This window comes from Ochotona curzoniae, unplaced genomic scaffold, assembly GCF_017591425.1.
Source record: "Ochotona curzoniae isolate NIBS_2020 unplaced genomic scaffold, NIBS_Ocur_1.0 contig_64, whole genome shotgun sequence".
NCBI classification, from domain to species: Eukaryota; Metazoa; Chordata; class Mammalia; order Lagomorpha; family Ochotonidae; genus Ochotona; species Ochotona curzoniae.
In genome coordinates this window covers 14,530,362-14,549,866 of record NW_024466502.1, presented here as the reverse complement: position 1 = coordinate 14,549,866, position 19,505 = coordinate 14,530,362, and the positions used below count along the sequence as shown (strand labels likewise).

Genomic DNA, 19,505 nt, shown 5'->3' with positions numbered 1-19,505 from the left:
TTCTAAATATATCTAGCTTTATTTCTATTTGAAAAAGATTTGCTTGCTTTTGGAAAGGAGAATTACAGAGAGGAGAAAGAGAGAGAGATCTTACATCTGCCAATTCACTATCTGCATGGCTACACTGGGACTGGGGCAAGCCAAAACGATTTTTTGTTTATTTTCTTTTAAGAATGGATTCTGGAAATGATTCTTTGGACAACTGATGAACTGTGCTCCCATCAGTGCCTGTATAACAAGAAAGACCCTGATGTGGGGAGCGGTATTCCAAGGATGTTTCCTGAGTGACTTTGAGAGTTCTGAGACATCTCTGTCTTTGCTTCTATAGGATTGTTAAAAACTCTGCAAGGTCTCTTAGCTGGAAATGTCCGCCATGGTGCATCCACAGGCCCAGGAACAAGTTGCAAAACTAGGCCGGGGAAGCAGTTTAGCCTGTTCTGCTTTCCATCCTCTGATGAGGCATTCCACATCCTCTGTTGGCCTGGATGAGTTGGCTGTCGTGTCCCTTATGTGCATCTGGGCCTGTTGTCCACTGCACAGGGATTAGCAACTGAGCAGGCATGGTCCCAACACATGTTCTCCAAGGCTAGACCACATTTATTATGATTTTTGCTGTGGCCAGGGTTTCAGTCCATTAATATAGTTGGACAATGCCCGAGGAAATCTCACCTGGGGTGACCTCAGACTCAGTTGACTCTGTGTTCATCAGCCAGTGCAGGTTCAGGCTCAGTACATCAGTTGGATCAGTCAACCCACATAGTAGTGGATGCAGCTGCCCTATCAGTTCTACCTCCAGCCCCATCTCTCACATCTATGGATGAGTGTTGCAGCCTAGCCTAGCCTAGCCCAGCCTGCCGTGGGACTGGTCTTCACACATACCAGTGGGTGCTTCAGCCTAGTTGGGGCAACCCTATAACCCCCAGTGTGCCTGCACCAGCCCCATTATTTTATGTGTGCCAGTATGTGCTGGGGCTTAGCCTGGTCCATCTTACATCCCATCTGGCTCTTGTGCCTATCCATGGCTGATCGGTCTGGCCTGTTCTGGCCTGTTCCAGGACACATGCCATACAAAGATTGATGAGTGCTGCAGCCTTTCCTTGCCTTCCCTGCCTCTAGACCCTGCTGTTTTGCTCCCCATTTGTTCTATGGCCTAGTAGGGGAGTTCCAGCCCCCAGATCTCATGTATGCTGGTGGGTGCTGTGACCCTGCTTGGCCTGGTCTGCTCTGAGTCCTGGCCAAAGTGTTGGCCTTTGTGCTGGCAGGTGCTGCAACCTGGGCAAGCTCGGCCCCATCTCAGTACAGTTCCTGTGGGTGTTGGTAAGTTCCATGGTCAAGCCTGGCTCAGTCCATCACCACCTGCAACACTCTGTGCAAACCAGTGGGTTCTGCAGTGCAGAAGAGGTGAGCTCGTAAGTCTCCCACAGTATCTGCCTCCCAAATCTGTTACTCTTGCATTCTGGTGGGTGCTGCAGCCCAGTCTAATGTGGTCCACCCCTGCTCTGAGTCTTTTGGGCAGTTACAGCTGACTTGCCCAGCTAGGCATGTTCCCCACCCACATCCCTGTGTATGTCGGGGGAATGGCAGTGATGCTATTTAACCCAGCCCAGGTCTCCCACATGGACATTTGGCTTTTCCTGACCCAGACATGCCCTCTGGTTTCCACCTTCTAAAAAGCTCTATTTTATCTCCCTTGCCTGCTCGTAAGTGCAGTGGCCTGGTCCATGGAAAACCACAGAAGTCATTCCTCCTATATCGGCTGTGCTCTCAGCTGCTCCCACTCTAATATAGTCCCAGATTCCCTCCTACGAACAGTGTGCAGCCCCCTCCTTGGCTTCCAGGATGGTGTGTCCCAATATGATGCCGCCTGGCTACCACACATAAAAAAAAAGAAAAGAAAAGAAAGAAAAAGAAAGAAGGAAGGAGAGAGAGGAAAGAAAGAAATTAAATAAGCACACTGGTATATTTAACAACAAATTTAGCATTGACCAGACCCAAAATGTCAGCCAGATATTGGATATTTTTCTCCCAACAGTGTAACTCTTGTCTAGGTACAAGACATCATAGACAGTTACCTGTAGCTGGGGATAATGGAAATTTTAATATTTAAGTTTTCCAATTATCTAGAAATTGTTGTGGCAAGATTAAGCATAGGGCCTAGTGTGATGGTTCAGTGGCAGAATCCTTGCCTTGTGTGTACCAGGTTACCATGTTAGCACCCAGTCATGTCCCTGCTGCTTTACTTCCCATCCAGCTCCCTGCTTGTGGTCTGGGAAAACAGTTAAGGATGACACAAAGCCTTGGGACTTTGTGCCCGTGAGGGAGACCTGGAAGAAGTTTCTTGCTCCTGGTTTTGGATTCACTCAGCTCTTTTTATTGTGGCCACTTGGGGAGTGCACCCATGGGTGGGAGATCTTGCTCTCTCTAACTCCTCTTTCTGTAAAGCATAAATTCCCTGCTCACTGGGAAACATTTTAACCCCATCAATGTCATTTCTGAAAAGCCTCACTAGCTCTTGTGTTGAGCTTCTTAGAATATCCTTATGAATGAGGGATAAAACACCCTCTTTCTACTTCAACTTCGTAAGTCCATATAAAACCAATATTTCTTCTTTATAAAAATATAAGTAGAACAGTCTTCCATGCTATTGACTAAACCTCTGTTGTGACCTCTGTTCCACTCTAACAGGTGTCCGTTTTTCTGTTTATTTTGGTTGATTATGATTTTGATTTTCTAAGAGGCTGCTCCCAAGCTAATGGGTGTAATCACATTGTCCATGTCTCTTCTCCATCACTTACTCTCCTCCGATCTTTGATTAGACAAGCTCAAGCTCTCCTCTAGCTGTCCATCAGCCTTGAATCATCGCTTCTCTAGGATAAAGTGTGAACCTCTGAGTATTTCTGTGGCTTAATCCTGTGCTTGTATAAAGAGAATAACCAAGAGTGGGGATGGGAAAAGCAAGTGAAATGTTGACCCTGAACTTTATTCCAACAGGAAACTCTTAGATCGTCTTGAGTTCTGCTCATTCTCCCTTTTGTGTCATTCAATGGACTGTATATGGAAAGGCTGTTTCTCTCCTGACATCCCCTGTATTTGGAGCTTGTGGGCCTCTTTTCCCTTGCAGCCAGGGAGAAGATGGTGATTATTCTATCCACCTTCAGAGTTCCAGAGCATCACCACATGTTCTTGGGCCTGATCTCCTTTTCTAACAGTCATCAGATAATTATGGCTGTTTTTTCAGTGAAACTATGGCCAAGCAATAAGTAGGGCATTCCGGAAAGATTGCTGAAATTTGAAGGAAAGAGAACATCTACTTGCTTATGAAATTATGTAAAATAGAAAAAATATATAAATGAAAGGGAATAATGATATGTGCTTTTTATCATCTCATTTACCAATGAAATCAAGGCAAGAGAATGAATACACTGCACTTCATTCTTTGTTAGTGGTGTGCAATCAACCATAAGCCTGGAGACTGATACTGCTCTGGCAATAGCAATAAGGAGCATAGGTTCATGGAAAGAAATATAACTATTAAAATAGTTTCATAAATGCAGACAGAGCTCTAATTACTCCTTTGCACAGGACTTCTGAACGGAAGTCTTACTTGAGGAACAGGAAGCTTCAGCATTGTGAGGTGACCTTTGGTTTAGGGTGACAATTTAGCTTGGGTTCCTGGTGAGATTTTCTGGGAGTTCAGGACCACACTGCTGCCATCCCTCCGGCTTTCAGCAGCCACAGACTTTTGACCTCAGAGAGGCCCAGCAGCCCACAGCTTCAGGGAGATATCACTTCCAGCACATTCTCACTGCAGAGAAGTGTGGAAAGAGAGTTCCAATTTTGCCTCCTCTTGCTCGCATGGGGCGCTTAATTAGACACTTATCCTAACACCTTCCAACATGCTTGCTGCATATGGTTGAATTCCAGCACTATCACACACTCATTTTCTTATACTTTTTTCCTCCCCAAGTTCTCAAAATTTCTCTGTAAATGAAACTGTATAGGCAGTTCTCTCACTGTGACCTCACCTTCATCCAGAATAGAAATGACGCCACTGGCTGAGTTGCCTGATGTCTCTAATGTTCAGGCAGGCTTTCCTCCTGTCCAGCCTAATCCCTTATCAGAGGAGTGCTGTGTACATTGTTGTTCTGTTTTTGATAAATATATTTTTATTACTTATATTTGTCTTTAAAGCATCTAAATCTGTTTTCATTCAGAATGATTGAAATAACATTAGCTACATGGAAAACTACCTGAAATGCTTTGAAACAAATATTGTTTTCGTATTTGGATTTACACACTGAAAACTAGAAAAATATGGAAACTTAGTATATATGTTCTGATAGTTCATCATTCAGAAGGAAATATTTATGCTTTGATATTTATCTTTTGATTCAATAATATAACTTATGAATCTAAGTTTTTATTATGTAATTGGATTATTTTATTATGTAATTGGAATTTATAAATTATGTAATTTACAAGAGCCTTATCTTTTAATGATCACTTATTTGTAAATACCAAGTCAGTGGAATGGACAGTAGCCATAATAGAAATACTAGCACCCAGAAATATCTCTAAGACCAGTACATGCACTAATTTGTACATATGAAGGGAGTTCTTCATTTGAAATTGACAGGCTGTACACCATCTACAAGGTTGTTACAATTCAAGGCATTAAAGAACAGGAACACTTCCTAGAATGTAGATGACTGACTTTAAAATATGAAAATAAAACAGTAAAGTTAGTGTTTTGGACTTTCCTCTCATGTTTGTTGCAAGCTTTTACCAGGAGCCAGGGGCTCATTTATGTCACCAAAGATTTATTTTACAAGTTTAAAATTACAAAAATGTGCCAGAGTTTGAATGAGCTGCAAACTTTTGGAAAAGCAACTATATAATATGATGTATTGACCTTTCAGAGTTCAGTTTGATTGGCTAATAATTATACTTTTATGGTTCAGTAAGATTATAAACAAGGGAAAAACTGAGTGTAGAAAGGTCAACAAAGTTTCGTGATTAAATTTACAGAACTTTATACTTATGAATAAAAACAATTTAAATGGACACATTTACCTTTTAGACATGTGTAAAAAAAGATATCCTTAAAATTAAAGTTTGAGCCACCTACTATTCTTTCTTTGATTTAACTTAAATAAATCTTTTATATGTATGCAGTTTTTGGAATATCATATTTCTTCACTGAAGATCTCTCAAGTCATTATTGTCAATGATAAATAGCATATAGTGATAATTGGAGATCTTCAAGATTTATGTTTCTTCTCATTGAAGCTTAATAAGTAATAAGTATCTATTTGAAAATAATGAAATACAAAAGGTACATGTAAACAGATAACACACATAAGCATAGAGAAAATGCTAATGTCTTGACACTTCAACATTCTTAAAATAATCTGAGTTATTAGCCTTCCCTTGCAATTCCAGATAAGATAGAAAAGAAAATTCTCTATATTCAAGAAGTATTCTTTGAGCTGTAATTAAGGGGGAAAAAAAGGGAAAGTAACTGAAAAAAAAAAGGCTAAATGTTACAAGTGGTGTGAGCAGAGTCAGCACTGTGCTGGAATTCACAGTGGTAAAACAGTTTAGAAAGTCCCTTCTTGCTTGAAATTGCATAGAAATTCAGAAAATGACATTGTGAAAAGGAGAAATTGTATAGGGACGTCATGGACAACACATTGATAAGCCCAGGTGAGGATGAGAAGAGAGGCAGAGATCAGAAAACAGCCACAGTGTGGAACACGGGGAAGCGGAAGGATGCCATTTGCATTCTGCAGTCTGACTCGATGTCCACAAGGATGATCTTCATGTGTGCGCGAGTCACAGGGGCTTGAGGGTGAAGAGCAGGAGAAAAAAATGGAGACAGTACTACTCGAAGTCCTTCGAGAGAGTCATAGAATGTTCAAACCTAATCTATAGAATTATATTCGTCTGGTGGAATTGGATAAAGCTGAATAAAAGTGTGTCACAAAAAGACCTGGGAAATTTGTAAATAAGCTTAAAAAACACAATAAACAAGAAAAGGACAAAGCAAGTACTTGACAGAAACTAAGGACAGTACGGTATTTTTTAGATGCTTAGTCAGAAATTAATCTAAAATTTCATAGACAATCAAAACATCCATAATAAATATGTGCAGTGAAAAAAAAGTAATTATTAAGTGAAAGCTTGCTGAGGAGATGAATTGCAGATTATGCTAAGGAAAGATCTTCAGACTAAGGAATAAATACCCCAGTTGGAAGTGTGAAGCTGTAGGAAGTGAAGAAGTGCATTAGAGTATCAGCCTGAGAACATTGGCACAAGAAGTTTTACAAAGTGTGGACTGTATGTACAGTTAACACATTTCCCACACACACGAAATTCTAAGCACAGGTGGACTGTCTGGTGATTTCTTCCAAAAGTGGAAGGAGTAGGTAAGACCCATCTTACACCAGCATTACCTTTAAATATTCACACCAAAAGCAGTCCACAAGAGGTTCAGAGCAACACTTTTTTTATAACTAAACACTCAAAATAGTACAGTTAGCCACAACAGCAGGATTAAACAATGTATCATTGATACAGTGGATTATATAGCATCTGGAAGGAATGAACTTCTCTATTTTTTTTTCATAAGGACGTTAGTTACATGGAATTAAGTCCCACCCTAATAATTGTCATTTTGACTTGATTTTCTCTGTAAAGACCAGGTTTTCAAATTATGTCACATTCTTACATACTGAAGGTTAAGATTCCAGCATTTGTTTTGGAACAAACCAATTCAAATAGTAACTAATATTTATTAACTAGAAAATATCTCCTGAAGTTAGCTCTAGCAGAAAAAGCAAAAGAATGATAATGAATATCACAGCAGTCCACAGTAAGCCTGGATGATATAATGACTATTTTTTTAAAGAGTTAGTTATTTTTATTGCAAAGTCAGATATACAGAGAGGAGGAGAGACAGAGAGGAAGATTTTCGTCCAATGACTGACTCCCCAAGTGACCGCAATGGCTGGTGCTGCACCGATCTGAAGCCGGGAGCCAGGAGTTCTTCTGGCTCTCCCACGTGTGTGCAAGGTCCCAAGGCTTTGGGCTGTCCTCAACTGCTTTCCCAGGCCACAAGCAGGGAGCTGGATGGGAAGTGGAGCTGCTGGGATTAGAACAGGTGCCCATATGGGATTCCAGCGCATTCAAGGCGAGGACTTTAGCCGCTATGCCACTGAACAGGGCCCTATAATAGTTGTTTTACACCAAATGTTAGAACAGCTTGAATCATACTTGAACTAAAAAGTTTATAGTTGTAAGGCAGATTTGGAAAATTTCAATCTTCTCATTTTTTTCCAGATAAAACTTTTAGATTAAATGGTTTGTTTAAACTGTTTAAATAGCTTATGTGTAAACATGGCCTTGAATCTTACCCAAATGTCTGTCAAATGTTTGTCATATGCATCCCCCAAATAACTAAGCTCTTAATTGTCACCCACTTTTTTCACATTATTTTTACAATTTTTTTTAGTTTAATTTATTTTTATTGGAAAGTCAGATTTACAGAAAAAGAGACAAAGATTTTCCATCCACTGCTTCACTCCCCAAGTGGCCACGAAAAGCAGAGTAGAGCCAATCTGAAGCCAGGAGCCAGGGGCTACTTCTGGGTCTCCCACGCCTGCTCAGGGTTCCAAAACTTTAGACACTCCTCTATGGCTTTCCCAGAACCACAAGCAAGGAGTTGGATGGAAAGGGGCGCTGGACAGGACAGGACAGGACAGGAATTGGCACCCATATGAGATCCCAGCTCATGGAAGGCAAGCATTTAGCCACTGAATCATCACCTGGGTCCTTCCAGAATATATCTAGGAAAGTATTTTCATAATTTGTTGTACCTTTGCTCACACTGTTATAATGTATATAGACAGACAGATTAAGGCCATTGATTAGTAAAGGTGAAAACCAGAATGATGTTTGTAAAGCTGTGATTATTACCATCTGGCACACACAGCCATATCATGCTAAACGGGATCAGAATGAGCTCCTTTTGGAAGTATACCTTTCTTAGACTGGGAAATTTTAGGGAAATCTTTTGTTCTTAAAGCAGGATTTGAGAAGGAACATGTAGCTGGCCAATGAAAAGGATCTGGATTAATTGCCAAAACCAGGTTTTAAGTGAAATTACAATGTTTTACAGCTCTCTAAAATGCACATGGGTAATGGTGGGGAGTTAATGACATTGTAACAGGTAGCTATTAGGCATCTTTATGAAAATCTTCATTCCTTCCTCCCCTCCTACCATCATTTAATTAATTAATTATTTCACTTCTGTCTTTCAATGTCTTCAGGCTCTTGGAGGTAAATTTGTGCCCAGCACACAACACATATGGTGGATTCTAGTCTAGGAGTCCCTGTAATTCATTGTGTAATTCAAAATAGGCCATGGAGAACCCCATTAGCAAACAAAAAACAAACAAAAAAGATAACTCTAGTATTTTATGTAGAAACTTTTGATATTTCATTCAGTGCAGGTAAGTAAAAAGCTTATCTTAGTGATTTTTTCCATATTATGAGCCAAGTGAGGCAAACTTTGGCATATTGAGGAGAGAAAACTATGATCTATAAAAACAAACAATATCTACATTGTTATCAGAAAACATGCACGTAAAAATAATAAAGCTCTCAATATTGGAGGTTCTGCTTTACATTTTAGTATGGTTAATAAGAGACTGATAGATGATTCATATTTCTGGAATTCCTCTTCCATTGACATATCCATGTTTTAGAATAGCTTCACTTGTTTGCATTGAGACCAATAGGTTTAGCTTTGTTCAATCCTAGACTGTAGAAATGAGCTGATATTGCTCTAGAATGTCAGGATGACAGTAAGGGACAACATGCAACAGGGCTACACATTTTCTTAAAAAAAAAAAAAAAGACCATATGGAGCATGATACAGTAGCCTAGTGGCTAAAGTCTTTGCCTTGCGTTCACTGGGATTCCATCTGGGCACCAGTTCTAATCCCTTGTGGCCTGGCAAAAAGAGTTGAGAAAGGCCCAAAGCCTTGACACCCTGCATCCACGTGGGAGACCCAGAAGAGGCTCTACACCCACATGGGAGATTTGGAGGAGGCTTCTGGCTCCTGGCTTTGGATTGACTCAGCTCCGGCCATTGTGGTTGCTTGAGGAGTGAATCAACAGTTGGAAGATCTTTTCCTCTGTGTTTACCCCTCTTCTCCTCTTCTCTCTGACTTTCCAGTAAAAAGAAAATTAATCTTTTAAAAAATGATCATATCATCCACAACAGGCAGGGGCAGCTTTGTGAACCAGTTCAGAACACACATAACTATATTTCAAGGAGTAAATGATTGCATTGTGTGTGTGGCTATGTAATAATTATGTAGAAATTTAGATTATTTGAGAAAATAGTATCAACTAAGCTTACCCTGTATTTTATATTTGTATATCATGCCCTGTATTACATGTTTGACCTTGAAGAGATTCCCATTACAAATCTACTTCATTGAATATGTTCAATATTTTACAGATACTTAATTGAATTATCATCCCTGGTTTTCATTCTCTGCTTTTCCCCATCAGAGTTAGTCATTACTCATGCCTACTCACAAAATGCCTCTGTTTTTTTCTACTTCTAAAATTCGGTCCATTCTCTGCCAACTTGGCCTGAATGTTTTAATGGAAGATTCTGGTGTTGTTTCTGGTGTGCCTTCCAAGAGGTTTCTGTTTTACCAGTTCTTTCAGATCCTGACATTTTTGTGATAAAGATGTTTCAGAAGATTTGAGAAACTAATGAAATTTGGCATACACACTTCTTTATTTGGTCACATGATTTTTCTACTTCTGCTTAGACATTGATGCTCTGCTTCCATATCTGTATTTTTTGTTTTACTGCACTGAGAGGGCTGATGTAGAGTATGGATTGGTGTGCAGATTCAAGGGAAACCAAAGGCTTACAAGACGAAGCTGGTCTTGTTTTCAGTTGGAGGGAAGGATCTGGCCTGGTGGTAGAGAAACATGTGGAATTTTCTTATGGGAAAAAGAACAGGTCATTTGAATGCATTGTTAGAGCACAGAGAATGAATTTAGCAAATTTTACCTTACTTTGGTATTCTATTTATAAAATCACAGCACTTTTATAAATTACCACACTGCATTGTATAAACCAAATGCCAACAGAGCAGTGACCTTTCAAATGACTGGCACTAACAGAAGTCGAGAGATCAGAAAGCTGACTCTTAAAGCAAACACTGACCAAAAAATCATACAGACCTGATTCCTGTGTCGGGTCAACTTACCATAACATGACATACTGTATGATGAACATGACTTTTTACATACAACAGTATAGAAGAGGTTTAGTCCTTTTGAAATATCCAGAGAGGAGAAGGCTTGCATTTATGAATAAGATATTTTCTAAATTCAAAGAAATAGAGGAGAAAATTTGGTATAAAAAATTGTGCAGATGATCATAATAAGGTTAATGGAAGGGACGGAAGCTGAGTGGAGTGGGATGAGGTGTACATGGGAGCATGCTGGAGGACTGGAAGAAAAGAAAGTTGAGTTGCAAACAAAATAATGAGATCATGCTATATAAAGAGACAGTTATGGCTCATGTGAAATATGTTATAAATTTAAAAGTAGATCATGTGGAATTCTGCACCAGATTTCCAATTATAAAATGCTATGTGCTTCCGTTTTTCCTATTTCGTATACATTTCTTTGTGGGTTATAATCTAACTATGAAAGTACAAATACCAGTTACATTTATAGCAAAATTAAATTCACATATGTGAGTCTATTTGCACATAACAGATTCATAATGAGAGTTTTAAGTTTTGAGTGTGCCTTTATAGTGTTTCAGTAATGATAAGAAGGAATGTGCAGTCTTTTCTATACATTCATTGTTTTGGTTTAAAAAAAGCTGTCAACATGTTAATTCTCACCTCCATATTCTCACCAGTAGTGTATAATCATAAAAGTACAGATTTTACTCTGTTTATATTTGAGTACATGAGTAGAGCATATATTATAATCCGTATTTTCTGAACATATATTTACTTCTCATGTCTGTGTAAATAATTGTTAAAGGAAGGGGAGGCGTAACGTTACGTCTAATATTTAAAGCACAGTCAACTACCATTGTGTTTGGAGCTTTTTGAATATAATGAATGTTTCTCTTTCACTGCATACATGTGTATGTGAGCAATCTACAGCCACATTTTATTGCAAGTGCGTGAAAGGCCATTGCAACCATGGGATGGTGCCAGACAGTTGGTAAGAAGCAAATGGAGTCTGTTGAGAGATTAATTCGCCAGCTGAAACAAGCGCATTTGCCGTAGAGTCATCAGATATGCTACCCACCAAATTCATCCACTAAGTCAGCATCACTAATGAGCTTCCTAAACCAATTAAACAGAAGCAGGAAGCATCAGTCATTGAAACGGACTGTCTTCAGCTCATTGGCTGCTTTCACGAACGATGGCCTTGAGAAAGAAGAGCACTCTGAAAGCATGCATTATTCCCACCACTCTGTCCTCACTTTGTTGGCTTTTCCATTTTATGAATGCGGTGTCATGCACAGAACACTGTCAACGTGCGTGGTACTTTATCGTGTAGAAAGTGCTTCCCTGTGCATTATTATTCAGTCGAGAAAGATGAGTTTTAATAGGCTTAAGTGATTTGCCTAAAGGCACACAATTAATGTGTGGCTGGAACTCAAAATCATGTCCTTCCCTCTGTTCTAATTGTTCTATAAATATGTATGTATTGATTGACTTTCTATCTTGCATGACAGGGAACAGGTTTAAATTTTAAACCACCATTATTTTTACATTTGAGCAGGCTCAGATGCAATACCTCAGGCAGGATGGGGCTGTAATAGTCATTTTTACTCTTGTAAAAGGTTTCCTCCTTCAAAGACAGGACTATTCTAGAAGAATCACATACTACTGTTGTTACTGTTTGTAGTAAACACCGATAAGGTTAACTGCTCACTGCTGAGGACTTGCTGTGTGTTAGCACCTTACAGAACAGAAACCTGAATAATTTTCAAACATTTTCCAATAGTGTTATTCCCATTAATGGGGGAAAAGAATATAGATGCAGACATGAGATTACTTTTATTTGGCATTCTAAATTTTCAGAGTAAAATATTCTCTATTTTATGCATAGGTGTAACAAATACTTGCTTATATAGTGAAAATGAGAGAACACTTGTTTAGTATGTGGTATGAGTGTATTTATTCTATTCTGACTATTTTCCAGGCAGTTGTAATAAAACTGTTTTCATTATCATTCTAAATATTCATTGTATTTTTGCTTAGTAGTAAAAAGGAGTTTGAGTTTGAACTCAAAACTTAGATATCAAAGATGAACTGAAGAGGAAAGAGTATATTGTAAGCAGAAAAAAAATCCCACATTGAAAGCAAGGCGCATATAAAAGTGGCATAATGCAGCTGTGGGAGTGTCAAGTTTCACAACCAGTGTGCAAAGACCATATTGGCTTTCAGTGGCAGAATTAGATGCTGTGGAACCATGTTTAGGTATAAAGATTTTAGAGGAACAAAATAGCGCATTATATGGGACCTTGACCTTTGATTTTTTTTTTTTAGACCTCATTTTCAAGATTACATCCATGTGTGCTGAGTGAGGGCCAAGGGGTAATTTGCTTATTTGAAAATGCAGGATGAATTCTAACTAGACAAGATTGTTCCCTGTAGAATTTCCCTTGAGTCTTTAATTTAGGAGATCAAGAATGGACCGCACTGTGTATTTTCTAAGCATGTGTTCCCTCTTTCTGTGACCCATGTATGTGAACTCGTATTCCTTCTCAGTATGTGTGGGAAAAGCCATGGTTTGGAGGAGTTTAGAGTCACAGATAATTAAGGTAAAAAAATACCAAGTTGAAAATCTTTATTTGAAAAAAATAGATGGAGGGAGTTAGGAGATACAACAAACCCCTACATTGAGGAAGCCAGGGAAATGGTTGTGTTGATGTAAGAGTGGAGATGAATGGTTCTGTTCTAAGATACAGAGTTGTAGATTTCACCTGAACCTGTGTTTACCGCTTGCATGAACTTACATTATCTGAAAGACCTGCAGATAAACACTAGAGCATAACGTTTATGTGGGAAAGGGCATAATTTCTTAAGATACATTTAACAAAAGACACTAAAATTAAAGAGAATTTATGCTATTTTATGTTTATTTTGAGGACAGGGCAAAATAGGAGTAGCCTAGGAAGAAATCAAGTCATTTTAATTCAAAAGAAGATGACATTTGAACAAAGATCCTATTGTTCTATTGATTAAAAATGTATCAGATATATTTGCAAATTAAGTTTATATGACCTTTATGAGAATGAGAGTGAGCATTTATGGACATGTGATGATAATTTATAACATGAACACTGTGAGACATCTCCCTCCTGTGAAGGAGGGGGAGATTTTGATTCTGTGAGAAGGAATTATTGGAGACCTGAACTCCTGAATGGGATGAGATCATGGATGTATTAGGATCAGTTCATAGGAAGCAGCATGTGGATCTCTTGTTCTGGAACTGGGGAAAAGAAAGGATTTTTAAAGCAGAGAAATGGGAGACTGAAGAAAATGTAAAACCCATAGCCTGCTCCCAAAGATTCCACCTTCTTAGCAAGGTAGTATCTAATGGAAATACCAACCGCGTAGTCTGAGTAATAAGTTAGAAGACCAAACAATCCAGGATGATTGTCAGGAAGTAAGTGTGGTCCAGTTGGGGGTCACTTAGTGCATTGTTTATCATTTCTTGCATCACAAAAACCGTGGAATCTCTGAAAATCAAATTATTAGCTTGCAGTTCCTCAAGTCAGATATCTTCATGTGCTCACTGTGAATGTCACAGAAGCCCGAAATCAAGATGTTGGCCAAGCTTGACTCAGGTAAGAGGCTTTCAGGAGGAAGCCCCCGCCCTCATCCAGCTCAGTTTTGGGCTGAGAGGAGGCCTCAGTTCTTTGCAGGTGGGAATGTCAAGGTCTGAGCTCTAGAGGCCGTAGGTAGTCCAGTCCTGTGCTGCAGGCTCTTTCACACGTTCCCTCATTGCCTTGTAGCTTTTACCTGTTGGGTCTACAGCATGATCTCAACCAGTCGCCCCTACTCCCCTTGCTTGAACCTCACTTATGGTGATAGCCAGACAAATCCTTCTGCTTTTTACAATTCATTTTATTGCATGGCTTGCCCCCAGATTATCTCCCTTTTTTGGTAAAGGTAAAATCAGCTGATTAATGACATTAGTTACATTGGCGCAATTCTTTCAGAAAAGTGAATTCTGGGCATGGAAGTGAAGTCACATTCACAGTTGGGAAATAATGATGTCAATTTTATGATCCTACTCATCATCAATTAAAATCTACTTTTGTATTTCAATTCATAAGTATTAGATATTTTCTAGAGTGTCGTTGATGTGACTGGGAAGAAACGTGTAAAAAACCATTAAAATGCTTTGTTTTAAATGTCTACTTTTATTTTTGTCACTTAAAAATGGATAATTTTCTGATAATATGTTTAATTACTTTCACCCAAAATAATTATTTTAAAATGGCAAGTTTTGTTTTCACGTGGATCATCTTTGTGTTTGTATTTTTTAAGTTTAAATTCATTGGGTTGGGTCATTGTGATCTATGCATTGTTGGTGTTGTCATGAGATATCCATTTTCTGGCCAAGATTCCTGTAAAACAATGGGAGAATTCTTAGGGAATAAAGGGAAGTAAGCTGACATGGGAGGTTATTGGAAAAGCATGACAGAATGAAAAGGAATTAATGCATCATCAGAGCTTGGCTTTGTTTGTACTCGTCATGTAATGCTTGGAAATAAGTTGTTCAGTTACATTCTTTGTCAAATGATTAACAACTTATAGGTATTTAAACAGTATTGTAACTATGTGTAATAAAGTATATAATAATAAAATGTAATATTGGATGTACTAAAACAAAGCATAAGAAAATATTTCGTATGTTTTTCTCACAATGGCATAAATGTATCAATGTTCCTATTGACTATGATATAATTAAGTTTTCATTACCTTAGCATGATCATTACTTTGTCAAGATTAAGTACATTGCAGAATCAGGATTTACATCTGTTAGTGGGAGGTCTCTAAATTCAAGCCTTCAAAGTTATGCTATATAAATGATAGATGGTATATTTTATTATAGCAATTGATAAATTATATGGATTAGCATAACTTTAGGTTCCTTTTGAAATTTTAATTTCTGTGTGGTTGGTTATTTGTCTTTGTTTCCTCGTTGCCATAACTTTTCTCTTTTTGAAGAAATTGGCAAATATATCACTATAGTAAACACAATGGAGAAGTATTGTTAGGCATAGCATTTCCTAATTGCAGTTGACCTTGAGGTAAATTTTCCTTTGAATTTATGCTGGCAAGCAAAAAATTGCAAATTATTATTGTTTCACATCTCTTTTTGTTTTTTTAAAGATTTATTTATTTTTATTACAAAGTCAGATATACAGAGAGGAGGAGAGACAGAGAGGAAGATTTTCGTCCGATGATTCATTCCCCAACTGAGCACAACGGCCGGTGCTATGCCAGTCTGAAGCCGGGTACCAGGAACTTCTTTCCAGGTCTCCCACGTGGATGCGGGGTGCGTTCAAGGCGAGGACTTTAGCCACTAGACCATGCCGCCGGGCCCATTATATCTTTTTGTTAAGGATGAATATATTTTAAAGAAATACAATATCCAAATGGGAGAGCTAAATTTTAGTTTGAATTTTAAATGCTTATGGATTTCAGAGTTCAGTATCTGAATAAAAGGGTACTTTATGGTAAATATTTTTGTCTTGGGTATAAATGAGGCCACGTTACTTTATGTTCAATATGGAATGATACTCATGGGTTGTATATTTGTTGTGGGCTGACAAAATTTTTGCATGGCTAAGGAACTAATAACTCCAGGCCTTTCAGAAAACTCTGTAAGACCCTAGATGCCTGCTGAGTGGACAGCAGGAATAGATCTCATTTCTAAGAGGGCAGTATCATTTGGTGATCAGGTCCCGACAGGTGTTCTCTGAATTTTCCATGAAGAGAGATGGAGTCCTTACTGCCTTTGTGTTGATTGAAACAGTCTATTATTCATTCTATCATCTTGTTGAAAGGAAGTTGAGACATTTCCAATATTATTCAAAGATACTATCCAAAGATACTTCTGTAGTATGCAGGAAATTGCTTCTTCTATTTTTCTCCTAGAAGTAAATTCACTATTTGAGAGTAAAGAAACCAATGGTTGCTAATACTTCTTAAGTGATCTATAGAAATGAATGCTGCATCTAACTCTGTGGTTGGAAGTTCAGTTCTGTCCAATGGAGCATGAATTAGAGCTGAAAAAAAGTTAAAGTTATAAATGTGAATGCCCAAAACTGTTAATCTTTTTGATAGAATTTCTGATTTTTGCTGGAAGAGTAGTCTTCATTTGGAGGATTTTGCAGTGTTGGGTTACAAAACAGCACAGTATTATCAGCCAGCATATGAAACAGCAGGTGTGTTGCTTTTGATTTACCCTGCTTGAGAGCTGGATATTCAGAAGCAGAGGACTCTCCAGCCAAGCTCTCCATAATCAAGATGACCTGATGGGCATTAGCTTCCAGAAGGATGGTCCAGAACATTTTCTCAAAGATAACACTCAGACTTGCTTCTTTATTGATCTCAGACTTCCCCATTATTCATAATTTCTGTTGGTCTTGTTGTTGGATGTCGATATGATAAAGCACATCAACCACAACAGTGAATGTGCACAAGATAATAATTTTAATTCCTGAGCATGTTTCAGAAGTGAGTTCTTGGATTATTTGAACTTACGATCAATACATAATTTTAATTTCCATGTTTAGTTGCTGCAGGGCAGATCAGCCAAGCCCAGCAAGTGGGAGCTTCTGCAGCCTGGCAGCGGCGGAGGCGGCACACCTGAACAAGTGAGTGGGGACTGTGACGATGAGGATGTCTGTGCGGGATCAGGAAGCGGGGAAGTCAAGAGGACCTTAAAAATCACAAACTGTGAGTGTATCATTCCAATTCTACCTGAGAGTTTATTTTGAAATATTAAGAATAATAGTTATTATGAATGTAAGAAACAAGGCTTGAATTCAGAAGCACGCAAGTTGACTTGAGCATGTAAGTAAATCCATTTTTGATTATTTAGTAATGCATTCTTGTTCTTGTCTTTATTTTCAACTAGTGGTTTTTAATGGAAATTATTGTTTTCTGTGAAAACTAAGGAATGGCTAGCATTGTTAGAATTATACAGATTTTAATGTTGGGCATTTCTTAGTGCACATAATGGATATTAAACATATATACACACAAATAATGTGAAATTAGAAGTGTAAGTATGCTAAGTAATCAAATTATGTGTATTGTATTATGGTGTTATGTAAGAATTTGAACTCCATTTTCATAACCGTTCAGTTGCAAAGAAATTGCTTAGCATAAAGTTAATTATGATGATAAACAACTTGTGTCTAACACAAATTTAATCATCTCAAAATTTGCAAAATATTCAATTTACTTTGAATGTAAGGATTTGAAGCATTTCCTGCTTCTGCAGGACTGCTAAGTACTACAACAACTAAAGCTTCCGAAGAACAAAATACCACTTACAAATCCTTTGCTTGGTCTTCACATACAAATTGGAGGATGTACGTCCTTTGTGGTTCACTGTTAGCTGCCTACATTTGCTCAGATACACAGGAAAAAAAGTGATCAGATGAGAAAGAAATGTGAAGGCTCATGTACCCAGTGCATGTGGCTGCATCTAGGTGAAGGTAGACCCATTGGGCCCATGTGGAGGGTGGTTTGATAGCTGCCATCTAAATCACACCAGGCTGCTTTGGACATGGTAGAGATGCAATTGGTGGGAAAATGTGTTCATTTTTCAGTTTAATTGTAGTGATTTTAGAACATTACAAATGTCTCAAGTGTAAATTTTCTGTTTGTTGCAAGATAGCCTTTTGAAGCCAATTGTTTTGAGGAGTAAAATGGAAGCAAAATGTGGTACAACATTAAAAAGACAATTCAGATTTAAATGTTTTACGGTTACATTCACAATGCAGTAAAATATTTAACACAGAAGGTAAGTGGATGGGAGCTAATATACTTGAGAAGTAATTAAACAAAGCATCACAAGGTTCCTAGAACAAGCTAAATACCTTGTTCTGTTATGGTAGAGATAAGAATGTGTATACTCATTATTAGTATTCATATCGTGTGAATTATTTTTATCACTTTGGGAAGAGTAAAGAATTCAAATGAAAAAGAAATGTTTTTTTTTTTTTACTGGAATACTATTTTTACTATGAGTTTTACATACCCTTGTATATTTTAGAAGTTGTGTTTATCTATTATGATTATATTAATTAGTTTTTCATTTGCATCTGATCTAGTATCCATTTGTGTTATAATTTCATTGATACTTGAATTTCGCAATTCTAAGATATGAAAACTACTACAATAAAAGACCATAGTCTGAAATCTCCATCTATATATCTGTGTCTGTAAAATTGGTATTTTTGTATAGGTTTTTTCTTCCAATATTTCCTCATAAGCTCAACAGGAAACTCTTTTTGACTTGTTTCACAAGAAGTAGAGACAGTGAAGGATATTCAACTACTTACAGTCTTCTCCAAGCTATACTTGTCAAGTTGTCAAGAATTATTTTTATACTTCAAAACTTCCGTTTCAATTATTGTGGAAATGGACAGATAGGGTACGAGTAAATATCCATCAAAATTGGGAAGATTAAGATACAGATGGGTTCAGCAACTCCAGGCAAACATTAAAAAAAAAAAACCATCCACATCTTCTCTAAGTGAGTTGCCCTATGTTTCTAGAGTGCATAGCTGTTACTTTTCAATTTTTAATAAGTGGTTAAGAAACTTCTGTTGATAGCATGATGAAACAAAAAGGGGCATGGAAAGAAGAAAGAGTCAGTCATATTTCTATTTTTATGAAATGCTATCATATTAAGTCTGTGGTGAGTTTGACATGTTGGTAAACCAGGCTGTGACAGAGTTTTTGGTGGTCTTAATGTTTGAAAAAAAAAATCTGTGTTCTAAAGAAAGCTTTCAAGCGTATTGTGTTAAGAACTTGGAATATAGCATATTTTTTTCATTACACTTCATGCTCGTTCATCATAAAATATAACAAAAGTAGAAAAAAGTTTATTCTTTCCCCCCAGGGAGTCAGATTAAAATGAAGTCTTATGCATAGTAATACTTATAAATACTTACAAGGAATAATGCCAGCATTGTGGCTATAAGTTTAATGATTCTGCTTGATAATTATCACATGAGTTGTTTTTCTGGCTCTATCCCTGTCCATGGTTATTTTTAGTAGCAAAAGAGGCTCTCATACTTCAGTGTGCAAAATATACCACTTAAATATTTCTGTACCTCTTAAATGTCATTTTGTTTTCATCCCAGATGTAGTCAACTTACAATTTTGTTTTAGCTTTTAAAC

At 37.7% G+C, this 19,505-nt stretch overlaps 1 protein-coding gene across 1 annotated transcript in view; it reads left to right on the top strand.

Annotated features, from left to right (window-relative positions):
• GPC5 (glypican 5) overlaps positions 1-17,086 on the top strand; it is a 487,184-nt gene extending 470,098 nt beyond the window's left edge. Inside the window, exon 7 of the mRNA XM_040991547.1 lies at positions 16,883-17,086. Coding sequence (XP_040847481.1) covers positions 16,883-17,086 — 204 coding nt within the window. The remainder of the gene's footprint in view (positions 1-16,882) is intronic.
• The last annotated feature ends 2,419 nt before the right edge of the window (positions 17,087-19,505 follow it).